This window comes from Mustela nigripes, chromosome 5 (genome assembly GCF_022355385.1).
Source record: "Mustela nigripes isolate SB6536 chromosome 5, MUSNIG.SB6536, whole genome shotgun sequence".
Classification (NCBI taxonomy): domain Eukaryota; kingdom Metazoa; phylum Chordata; class Mammalia; order Carnivora; family Mustelidae; genus Mustela; species Mustela nigripes.
In genome coordinates this window covers 91,182,225-91,195,321 of record NC_081561.1, presented here as the reverse complement: position 1 = coordinate 91,195,321, position 13,097 = coordinate 91,182,225, and the positions used below count along the sequence as shown (strand labels likewise).

Here is a 13,097-nt window from a genome sequence, read left to right as displayed (position 1 = left end):
TATAGAAATAGTGGTAAAGGGATGATGAGGGACGTTTGTGCTTCCCTGAAACTGCCAACTAGAGTATATGGTTCAGGATAAAACTTGCCAAGTGTCTCACCTTTTAAGTTCAGAGGAATGTCTTCTGGATGCCAGTCCCACACTGTGAGATTTGCTAACAGAAGGCATCCAGCAGAACCAGTTTCTTAAACCCCACTCTTTTGGTCTTTATAGAGTAAAGGACACAGAGCAGGGAAGGATATTAAATCTTTGAAGGAAGGTTCTTGAAGTATTAACAATACCTTCTCCCTCCTCTTTCCTTGGTGGAGAGCCTTGGGAGGCAGGGAGCAGGGAAGTTTCTATTGGTTCCACCCTCTTGTGTTGAAATCTGTGTTTCCCAAGTTCCCTCTACCCCCAGTAAGAACTGTGGGGGTGGGGGGTAGTTTTGTGTGTGCTGAACTGACAGAGCATTTGGTGTTGTTGATGGAACTTCAAGAGAGCATGCCCCAGGGCAGCCTGTGTTCCCACCCTTGGCTTGGCAAGGGCTGATGAGTGCTTGCCATGAAAGGTAGCTTGGCCTTGCCAGAAGCAAAGACTTTTGGGTGGATTAGGTATTGCCTTCATAATAGGGGAGAAGAGGACAAGGGAACTGTGCAAGGGTGGGCCCCGTGGAGCGGCCTAATGAGCTGACAATTTCATCCCCACTCCAACACTTGATTCCAGCCCCTTGGTGTTGGGCTGGGAGACAGAGAAGGGACTCGCCAGCTCTGATGTCACTTGCTGTGTAAGCAGAGATCATCCCTCCTCTTTTCCAAGCACAGGGCAAACAGAGAGGGAGGGGGAGTTTTGACAGTTTGGGTTTCACAAATCACAGGATCAAATACTAAACTTGAATGAGGTGAAGAAATAAGATGTCTGGCCTAGGCAGACATCTTGAGGAAGAGTGTAGTTTTGGGGATCCAGAATATTTAGTGTTGCTTGAAAATAAATGAATTTCATTTTGCATGTATCTATATTGAGACTACTCTATCAAACATATCAAAGTGCTTATGCATGTATGTCAAACCAAAGACAGCATTTTAAAAAAAAGCTTTCATATTGTGCCTGATATTAACACGCTTGCAAAATTCCCTTGAGAGAATTTTACTGCATGGATTGATTTGACTGAGGTTTTAAAAGTGTATTTTTTCAATAGAGCTCAGCCATAAGTTGTCTACCTCTCTTCCTGGCAAATCTCCCTGTAGCAAGCCTAGGCATTTTATTACTCCCAAATCCTTTGAATGGTACTTGAAATCAGAGTCATCTGTCTCAAAAATTTTCATTGCTCAGCTGATGAGTAGGTATGAAAGTGTCCAAATATCTTTGAGTGTTTTCATGGGGACTTCTTCAGTCCTCTTCAGCACTTTCATTTCAATAAATCAGATGAGTTTGAATGACTTTGACTGGCTTGTCAGCATTGGATAATTGGTTTGGCTTGGTGAGGGACAAGTGTTGGTCACTCAATTATTAGAGAGTCACAAATATGAATTTTGGGTATCGTAGCTATTAATCTGGGTGTGTGGGGTTTTTTTTAGAAAAATGCAAAATAATCCATATAAATATGTAAAAATGCTTAATGACAACACATATATTAGTTTCCTATTACATTGTAAAAATAGTACCACACACTCAGTGGCACATTTATTACCTAATAACTCTGGAGGTCAGAAATCCTCACGTCAAGGTGTTAACAGGGTAGTATTCTTTTTGAGCCTCTAGGGGCAGAATCCATTTCTTTGGCTGTTTGAGTTTCTGCAATCTTTGCCCTTCCTCACTCCAGAAGAAATTGTGACATTTCTTCCTCTCACTGTGACCTCCTCCCTCCAACGTGTAAGGGCATTGTAATTATAGTCAGTGCACTGGGTAATTCAGGGTAACCCACATCTCAAAATCCTTAACTTAATCACACCTCAGAGTCCCTTTTGCCACAAAAGGTAACATATTCAAAGGCTCTGGTGATTAGGATGTGCACATCTTTTGGGGTTACTACTACCACATTATACTCACTAAAAAAGCAAGAAATAGTATGATTTCATGCCCCTCTAAAACTTCAACAGTCTCTGATTGTGACTTCCTTTCTCTTTATTGCCTTCATTTCCTTAACACATTTTTTCCCCCAATTTTATTGAGGTTACCAATTTCCGGTCCCTTTTATACTGTCCGTGTCTATCCTCTATCTTTCCTCTTCTGTTCCTTCTAGACCCCATGACTCATCCTTCCAATCGCTCTTGCCAATGCCCTGACACTCACCTCTTGTCCTTTTGTAACACCTATACTTGTAAACCAAATTTTCCACTTCTTTGCTCTGTCTGGCCTGTTGAGGTTTCTCGGGGAAATCCCACAATAAGCTTTGTTACTATCAAGATAAATTAGTGATCTTCAACCCTCTCCGGGGCCCTCAGTGTGGGCTAGAAAGCCTTCTATGTTTTCACAGTCTGTGCCACTCTTCTCAGGATAAATTACAAGCTTCAACCTCATCTTCTGCGCTCTCTCTCTTTAGGCAATGCTTTGAGGGAAAAATTACAACCATTAAAGCCATCAGAAGCACGTCCATAAACTTTGTCTTTTGTCTGGAAAACATACATTGAAGGACATTTGTCTCTTTCTCCTTCTTTCCTGTAAAGCGGGGGAGGTGTTCTCTTCTAAGGCTAACCCAGAATAGTTGTGAGCCAACAGTATCTACATAGTTCACATTGTCTGTGGAGCGTGTTTCTACTGTGTAAGTATAGTTTTTTATTTTATTTTATTTTACTTATTTTTTAAGATTTTATTTATTTATTTGACAGAGTTCACAAGTAGGCAGAGAGGCAGGCAGAGAGAGAGGGGGAAACAGGCTCCCTGCTGAGCAGAGAGCCCCACGTGGGGCTTGATCCCAGGACCCTGGGATCATGACCTGAGCAGAAGGCAGAGGCTTTAACCCACTGAGCCACCCAGGCGCCCCAAGTATAGTTTTTTTAAATGGTAATTTGTAACTGCTATCTCTACTGATTTAACATTCACCAACACCAATAACTTCTCAATTCTTTGGAATCTAGATTCTTCCCCTACAATTTCATTGAAATAGCCCTTGATCTACACATAAGAAAATCCAAAGCCAAGTTCATTATCAAACCCTATCCCAGTCTAGTTCTCCTCCAGGTTTCTTATTTGTGAAATGTTACTATCATTGCTTAAACACATCTTAGATGGTTTTCTCTCAATAACTTCATAGTATATCAGCTACCAGACCCATAGATTCAATTTCTTAATATATATTACATTCTACTTTCTCATATATATTATATATAACATTCAATTTCCTAAAATATATTATATTCCATTTCCTCATATATATTATAGAGTTGACACTTAAAAAATATTGGAACTGGGGTGCTGACCCTCACACAGTGAAAAATCCATGTAAAATTTTTGACTCCCCCAAAACTTCACTATAAATAGCCTGCTGTTGACTGGAAGCCTTACTGAAAACATAAACAGTCAAGTAAAGTAACACATATTTTGCATGCATTATGTACTGCATTATTATAATAAAGTAAGCTAAGAGAAAAGAAAATGTTCTAAGAAAATCATAAGGAAGAGAAAATAAATTTATATACAGGATTGTATTTATTGAAGGAAACCTACATATAAGTGGACCCATGTGGTTCAAACCTAGGGTGTTCAACGGTCAGCTGTATATAATGTTCAATTTCTAAATATATATTTATATGTAATATTTATGTACTTAACACAGAAACGTTGATTTGAAGGGACACATGCACCTCAGTGTTTACCAAAACATTATTAACAGTATGACTAAATTATGGAAAGAGCCCAAATTTCCATAGACTTATGAATGGATAAAGATGTAGTGTATCTATAAAGTGGAATATTACTCAGCCACCAAAAAGAATGAATCTTACAATTTGCAACAACATTGTTGGAGTTAGAGTGTATTATGCTATGTGAAATAAGTCAGTCAGAGAAAGACAAATACCATATGACTTCACTTCTACATGGAACATACAAAACAGATGAACATAGAGGAAGGGAAATAGAAATACACCATAAGAGTTTCTTAACTATAGAGAACAAACTGAGGGTTAATGGAAGGAGATAGGTGAGAGATGCGTGAATGGGGGATGTGTAGGAAAAAGGGCACTTGTTATGAGCACTGGGTTTATATGTAAGTGATGAATCACTAAATTCTATTCCTGAAACCAGTATTACACTATATATTAGCTAACTAGAATTTAAATAAAAATTTGAAGAAAAATTATACATATATGTATGTGTGTGTGTATTTCCCATATCATTAAAGGATATGGGATATATTTATCTGTATTTTCTTATATTTCTCCTCTACCTTTTTATATGTCTCACCATTTAATCTATCTGAAGTTGTATGTGTGTGTATTTTTTGTTTATGTGTGTTTCAAGAGAGGAACGCAGCCTTTTCTTTCTTAACCAATTAGTTAGTCATCCCTTGTCGCCCATTCCTTCAATCACTTATTATGCTCTTACTGACTTAAAATGTCATTTTATTATTTTCTAACTTTATATGTATAAATTAAGACCAGTTTCTGAACATGCTTTCTATTTTGCTGATTTTTCTTTCTATCCTTGAGCCATACCACATTATTTTAATTATCACACTTATAATTACAATATATTTTAATGATATGAGTAGCTTTAACTACTTGTTCTCAAGATTTTTCAGTTGTTTTACTTGTTTACTTTTCTGCTAAATTTTTAAAAGTTTGCAACTTTAGAATGGAGTTATATCATACCTATAAATCATTTGACGGAAGAAATGACATCTTTAAGAATAGCATTTTCTTTTTCAGAGTTTAGCATATCTTTTCATTTTATTTGTCTTTTTAAAAAGTTCATCAAGAGAAAAATATACATTATATATTCATGGAAAATTATTATTTTAATATAGTATAGATTTATAGTGATAGTATTTTATCTATGAGAAGTGAAATTTGGTGCTCTTTTGGGTTTATTTTGAGGTGTATTTTCAGTAAAATAAGTTGAGAAGATTTTCATTGTTCTGCTTCTTTGGTACAATTTATTTTTATTTTTTTTCATTATTTAGTTATTAATTTTCATGTTCCAGAGTGGAGCTGGAAGCACATTCTGCTCTGAGATTGCAGATGGTAGATTTCTCTTTACATACATACACAGAGAAGAGGGTAAATCATGAACATCCTCCTGAGAACTGATGGGAGAAAGTGAGCTTGCAAGCAAAAGGGAGAAATAACTGATAATTTATTCCTTATCACTCGGTGATTACACAGCAGTCAGTAGACTCATTCCGATAGATTCTGCTCCAGGGCAAGCAGAGTTTCTGTGATGGATCAGTGGGTGCCTAGGCTGGGTAGGGGTGTCTTGGTGCATTCCATGCACCTGCCGTGACAGCCCTGGGCATCCTGTAGGATGTGGGGCTGGGGTTCAGGGGCTGGAGTTCCTAAAGCAAAAATGATCCATCACAAGAAAACCAAACCAAACCCCAAATCTGAACACGTAATTATATTTGAAACAGAGTAGTGATGCAGAAATCTAGACTGCTCCAATGGATGTAAGTGGAATCAGCTTTATATCTAAAATCCACTGACATTAACTTCTTTGTCTGCCACTTTGGTGGCACAAAAAGGGAGTTTTATTTGCTAGAGGAAAGGAATAGTCACAAGGTCCCAGAGGAATTGTTCCAGGAAGTCCTAAAGGTTTAGGTTTACCTTCTGGTTTACTTCTTCAGGTTTACTTTCCTGAAGGTCACATGAAGAAATGGTTTCCTTTTAAATAGTGACTTTGCTCTTTTTCTGGTTTTTCTTAAAGCATTCACTTTTCTTTTCCAATATTGATTCTGTAGTTACATACCACTTTTTTTTTTTTTAACATAAAACCTTTCTACTCCAGGTCAAAATATAACTTATTCTATGCTAGACCTAACATTCTCAAATACCTCAGAAAAATAATAGTAACAGTATCATGGACATCTATATCTTATTATTATTATTTTTTAACCTTAAAAGGGAATGCCTTTGGTCTTTGAGATGACTATTCCTTCCCAAGATATGGGGCACTTTTATATTATTAATGTTATTGTCAGAAATAACTGTTAAAATTTATCAGATGCTTTGGAGCAACAATGGAGAGAATCATATGACTTTTTTCTTTTTTCTTTTACACTGGTCCCCACCTTCTCTGAGTGCTCACTATTCATAAGTCTCACTTTCCGTGGTTTCAGTTGGCTGCAGTTGACTGCAGTCTGGAAGCACATTATACTCCTTCTGACACAGTGTCAGAAGGTCAATGGTAGCCCAATGCTGTATTGCAGAGCCAGTGTCCTTAACATTACCTCATGCCATCCATAGGCATTTTATCATCTCACATCACCCATCATGAGAAGGGTAAGTACAGTACAGTAAGATATTTTGAGAGAGACCACATTCACAGAACTTTTATTACAGTGTATTGTTGGAATTGTTTTATTTTATTATTATTGCTATTAAATCTCTTGTGCCTAATTTATAAATTAAATTTTATCATAAGCATATATTTACAGGAAAAAACATAGTACATATATGGTTCAACACTGTCTGGGGTTTCAGGCATCTACTGAGGATCCTGGAACGTGTCTCCTGCAGATAAGCAGGGATGATTGTATTGAGACAATGTTTTTAAATAAAAACCCTAGTATTTGCCCATCCTTCAATTTTTAGAATAAACCTTATTAAGTTTTGAAAAATTATATGTATTGGATTTATGTTGTTATGTTATGTTATGTTAAAGCAAATGATTTTTTTTTCTACGTTGGCTTTGTTTTGAGGGTTCTATTAACTTTGATAAATAATTTAGGAAGTGTTTCATCGTTCTGTAATCTTGGAACAGTTTAAATAACATGTGAGTTGTTACTTGAATGTTTTCAAAGATTTGCTCATGAAACACTCTGGACCCAATTCCTTTTTTGGAGATAGTTATTTGAACATTAAAAAGAAGTCTTCCATGAATATCAGTCTGTTATAGCTTTCCAATTCTTATTGAATTCATTTACTTGAAAATTGCACATTTCACTGGGTTCTAAGAATTTGTTGCCATAGAAATATAAAGTTTATTTTTATAATTAAAATAATTATCTATGCTTATATTGCAAAGTATTTGTTTCTCTCTTGCTTGCATATTTTAGTGTTATTTGTATAGATGAGATACTCTATTTATCAATCAATTTACTTATATATCAGTTCCTCTGTTATTTTTCTGCTGTCTTACTTAATTTCTGCTTTTATTTTGATTAGCTTTTCCCCTACATTTTTCTTTTTTAAAAATTAGTTATTTAATTTATTTATCCCGCATTTTTCTAAGATTTATTTTTATGTATTCTCTACTACATGTTCTGCATTAGTCTTATTTTAAAATAATTATGGTCAAAGATTTTATAAATTAGCTTTTTAAAAAATATTCTTTTTAGATTTATCAAAAAGATACAGTTCCTAAAATAAAAAATAATTAAGAATTAGGTTCAGTAAACCCATTCTCAACAGGTAATAGAAACAAATAAGAAAGGAGACTCCAATGTTTAATACACCATGCAGTTATCACACTGGGGTTGTTTGGTCTTTATTAAAGTTTCAGTTTGCATATAAGAAAAGTTTCACAAGATTAAATCACGAGATCCAAATACACTCAGGGTTTTGACTAAATTGATGTAATTATTACTAATATTGCCTGTTTGAGGCAACTGTGACATCATTGCAATAGGGAGCAATCCATCCCATTTCCCTCAGACTTGCCCTGTGGCCTGGGTTCATTTCCCCAGCCACCTGCAGGACTCAGTACTCAAATGCTTTTCTCCACATCTGCCCCTTTGAATTTCACATATTTCTTAACAAAAAACACAATAGAGTTTTATTCTTCCTCAAGTAAATGGAATTACAATAGCAGAAATTAAAATCCAATGCCTAATTTTAGTTTTAAAAACTAGAAGAGGGGAAAAAAAAGACGTTATTATCAATAATGAATTTGGAAACAATTCTTTAAAACATAATAGGGCAAGTTATTTGGGATATAACTGTATTCTATTCTTATATATGTTTCTTTATAAAGGTGCCCCCCCCCCCAGGGTGGGGGAGGCAGGAAGGCTGAGATGAATTCCACTGCTTTCTTGGAGGCTTCCTTTCCTGCACTGCCAATGCCCAGGGGGTAACCAGTCTTCAATGGCGATTCAATCCATCTCTTTCATTTAGACTTAGATCTCATTCCAATTTAGGCTTCTCTTTCTCTTCTTCCATACCTAGAAATTCAGGCAAAGTACTTTATTTTAATATCAGATTGAATTGTGAGCAGATTTGCCAAGGCTGCTTCAAAAAACCCTCCCTTATCCCCACACCTCTCCCTTTCTACCCTGCTGCACCCACCGCTTTTCTCCTAGTTCAGAAGGAAAAATCTTTTACAATTTTCTCCAGGAACTTCCTCGGTGACCTGTGTCCCCACCCTTTCCCCCCAAGTCAGGACACTCCCAAGTCTTAACGGCTTCTGGGAGTGATGGTGCAAGTTAGTTCCTGACTCACGGAGTTTTGCACAGAAACCCCAACCAGACTGCTTTGTAACCAGTTTCTAGCAACAGGAGGTGTGCAACTGATGAGTCTCAAACAGTCCTCATTTATTTTTATTTTAGTTGTGTTTCTTCTCAAGGCAAGAACTCTAGATTTTCAGAAGTCAAGAATTTTGGTTTTTTTTTAAACTCATAGAGAGCTTTTTAAGCACAGGAACGATTTATTTCCATATCTTTGTAGAAGATCTCCTTCTATTCAACCCAATCCTGGTAGAACTATGTTTCACCTCCTGAGAGACTCATATGTACTGGACCAGCAAGAGCTTTGCTTGTTGTTTGTGGTGAATAGTGAATTAATGATGTTTCATTTTCCTGGAGATGAAAATGTTGAAGTCATTCTCATGAATTAAAGTTAAATCTGATAAATGTTTCCCACTTCTTTTTTCCTTTGCTTTTTACTAAATACTCATCCTCTGAAACCAAATTCTCAGAGAATTTTGTTGGAACAAAAAAACTCCAAATACTGTTTTGCAGGTATTGTTGGTATTCTTTTGTAAGTTATAAGCTCTCTGAAGGCAGAACCCTTAACTGGTTTGTTTCTGATAATATCCCTAGCACCCAAAATAGTGTTGACTTATGGTTGGAGCTTAATCTTTAATGAATCAGTTAATAAACAATGAATGTAAGGAAAGCCTCAGAAGGCTATGTTAGTGGGAAAGCAGAGTAAAATATGGAATTTCACAATATAAAAAAATTTAAAGCCTAATCCCAGAGGGTCATCATCATAAGGCTTATATTAAGAAGGACTCCCCTTCCCCCCAGGTTCCAACTCCTAGTATCTGCTTTGTGGAGTCAGGATAGTAATGGGGGAAGGCAGGTAACATGCTCTGAACAGGTGTCCTTAGGCAGACTTTCTGGTTTGGTTTTTATGACTGAGGAACTGGCAGAGATCTGTAACACTTTTTCCAAAGTACTTCTCAGAAATCATATTAAGGAAAACTTCGGTTTCAAGAGTAAGGACATCTGAAGGGAGGAGGAATAGGGTTAAGGGGGAGAAGGCCAAGAGATGCCTTAGTTGTTGGTAACCAAGGCAAAGGCGGAAAAACACAACGTGGATTCTGTTCAAACAACACACATGACTTGGGTCCCAACTTTGTCCCATGTTCCCTCCCCTGTGGAGAAGCTCTCAGGAACTAATAACTGCTTGCTTTTCTTTAAAGTCTGTTTCTTCCTAAGTGTTCTCCTGCAGATGGGTTGACTTGGCAGCAATAGTGGAATCTTCAAAAGTGGAGGTGGAGAACAGGGGGTGTTCATTGACCCAGACAGGAAAAATGGCTCCCCACCTACTTTAGTTTGGCAGCTTTGAGGTAGAGGGAAAAAATTAGACAGCTGTAAATAATATTTGGAAGAACCCGAGGTATAATTTCCACACGAATAGCAGAAAGAAACCTGTCACAAAGCTGAGGCAGGATGTGCTTTTGGGAACATAGAAGAAGAGTTGATTGACCCTGAGAGAGTTAGTCACATGTGATTCGGCCAGGCAGGGAGAAGGGCTCAACCAGAGGGCAGCACTGGGACATTGTAGGCCTGGGTTGGTCTGTGTGGGACATGAGCTGGATAGGCATGGGGGAGAAGGTTTCTGTCACACAAGCCTGGCTCCAAACTCCTTTCTCTTTTGCTTGCTTTCCCTGTCCTTAACCTAACCTTTCACTTTTGGACACTTTCATTTCTGGTCGTATAAAATTTTACTTTAATAAGATTGGTCACCCCAGTTAGACACACTGGAATTGGAATAAATTCTTAGATTAAGTACAGAAAGATTTCAGTGGTTATAGAATTGTGTGTTGCCCCACACCCTGCCCCCAGATTCATATGTTGAAGTCCTAACCTTAGAACCTCAGAAAGTGAAAGAGGGCCAAGGGTGCAGCTGGACAACCCTTTGCTAAGGAGATTAGGCATATCATTCATGGATCCAATTAACCATTTCAGCAGAAGCCAGTAAAGATATGTGGGGGACCTTCTTGTCTGATGACTTGGGCCCCTGTGAATTGCATGGGAAACCAATAAGGTTTTTTGAGAATTTTGTACTAGCAGAAACACTGTTAGCCTGGATGAAAGGGACAGATAGATAGCATGAAATGAAGGAAAAATGACTTCTAAGGTGGTTCAGGGGATACCCTCTTCTGTGGGTAGGGCTACCACCCAGGGGCAGAGCCACATCCTCCTTCTGGTGAGCCCTGAGGATGGAGCATTCAGCTAAAGAGGCTCATTCTCAAGCCTTTAAATCTAGAATTTTCCCTGCTATGTTTCAAACTTTGTTGAGAACTGTGACCCCTTTTTCACACCCTGTAATTTCTCCTTTTTGGAAAGGATATGGGTCTTCTATGTCTGTCCCACCAAGGTGTTTTGGGAGCAGATAACTTTCTGTATGGCTTCAGAGGTTCACAACTGGAAAACAATTGTGCTTCAAGATGAATCATACCCCAAGTCTTAACCATACTTGATTTAGGTGATATTTAAGATGAGATTTTGTACCTTAGAGTTGATGTTGGAAAGACATTTGGAGCTGTTGGGGATGTATTTTGCATGAATTAGGACATGAGTTTCGGGGACAGAAAGCAGAGAATTATGGATGGAACTGTTTCTCTCCTTAGAATGTGATTGTATTTGGAAATAGGGTCTTTACCAAGTTAAAATGAAGTTATCAGGGTGGACCTAATCAAATATGACCATTGCCTTTATAAAAAGGGAATTACAGGGCGCCTGGGTGGCTCAGTGGGTTAAGCCGCTGCCTTCGGCTCAGGTCATGATCTCGGGGTCCTGGGATCGAGTCCCGCATCGGGCTCTCTCTGCTCAGCAGGGAGCCTGCTTCCTCCTCTCTCTCTCTGCCTCTCTGCCCACTTGTGATTTCTCTCTGTCAAATAAATAAATAAAATCTTTAAAAAAAAAAAAAAAAAAAAAAGGGAATTACAGCCTCACATGTAAGGATGAATGCCATCTGAACATGAAGACAGCCATCTACAAGTCAAAAAGAGAGGCCTGGAACAGATCCTTCCCTCATGGCCCTCAGAAGAAACCAATCCTACTAATACCTTAATCTTGGTCTTCTGGCCCCCAGAACCATGAGACATTACATTTCAATTGCTTAAGACCCCCAGCCTGTGGTATTTTGCTGTAGCAGCCCTAGCAAACCAATATAGCAGTCTCAAAATCACCTTGAGTTACCTTCCTTTAAAAGAGCAAATGCCTGACTATTAATTACCTTATTTTAAGAGCTTTTTGTTCATAGTTCATATCAGGCTGATCTATTTTGTTATCTTATAAACTAGGCCTATGGATCTTAGTGAAGTTTCTAACCTCTCATGTGCTGGGTTTTCAATGGGGACAACCCAATGGCTCATTAGAAGTAACACTGGATTGAACATTACTCAGAAGGTATTGGCCCTGCAACCACCATTTTGGTGGGTCACCGAGGATTTCCCAGCTCAGCTGCTGGTTAGTAAAAAGAAAGGGCCAGCTTAGATTGTTTCTAATACTCTTTTTAATTCCAAGATTCTGTAATAATGTGATTTTTATCTTCAAGTTGAAGTCAGTATAACCTAACCAAGTGGAGGAAGTGGAGCCATTAAAAATCATTATGGATACAAGGAAGTGCACTCAGCATGGTATCTCTGCTTCTTGGGAGATTTTGTTTAGGGTGTAGTAAATGTACTCAGGATTGTAATACTGTACTTGATTGTATTCAATTTACTGTGCGTGCACACACACCACACACACACACACACACTCACACACACACAGCACACCCTGCTTTTAATCAACAGTTTCAAATTTTACTATCTACAGAAGCAGGCAGCTAATGTAATAGAGAAAAGTGGCCGGGCGAGAACTAGGAACACTTAGGGAGCCATCGCAAGGAGCAATTTATCCTCAGTGCTAATCCATTGTTGCCAGAAGAGAACAGTGAGCTCAGTGTTGCAAGATCCTAAGGTATTTGATAAGCTGATGAATCTGGCCTGTTTGTGTAATCTCCCAATTTTTAAATGTTGTTTCAAGAACAAAAATCCCACTTTATGGGTCTAACAAGCCATTTGGCAGGTCAAATTTAGAGGAGGTCAAGAATCTGCAATCCTATTCATAAATGAAAAGCAAAATGTGCCTACTTGACATGAAACATCCACTTCTGTGGAATTAACTAGATGGTCCCATGTAGATAAAATTAATCTCTATACTTAAAATGAGTTGCAAAATGTTAGTCAATCTTACATAAAGGAATGACACAAATTAAGTTGAACAGATCATTTAAAAAACCCTTAGTTTCAGTATTCATTTCAACTTCTCACTCGTTTTTTTGTTGTTGTTTGTTTGTTTTGGTTTTTTTCACTCAATGTTTTTAAAGAGCAGCATTCTATGAAGCGACACTGGATTTTTCTCTCTCTTAGTTTTCAGGCCATCTTCCCTTAGAAGTAGTTGAACAGTGGTCGAATGACCATTGGAATCAAGCTAATCAAGGGGAAAGAGTAATAAATACTTCCTGAATAAC

The 13,097-nt window shown here is 37.8% G+C and overlaps 1 protein-coding gene across 4 annotated transcripts in view; it reads right to left on the bottom strand.

The window, feature by feature from the left end:
• Positions 1-7,590: 7,590 nt before the first annotated feature.
• Positions 7,591-13,097, bottom strand: part of AIG1 (androgen induced 1) — a 271,080-nt gene continuing 265,573 nt past the window's right edge. For all 4 annotated transcript variants that reach the window (XM_059400852.1, XM_059400856.1, XM_059400853.1 and 1 more), the window contains one exon: positions 7,591-8,293. In XM_059400852.1, coding sequence (XP_059256835.1) covers positions 8,266-8,293 — 28 coding nt within the window. In that variant the 3' untranslated portion in view covers positions 7,591-8,265. The remainder of the gene's footprint in view (positions 8,294-13,097) is intronic.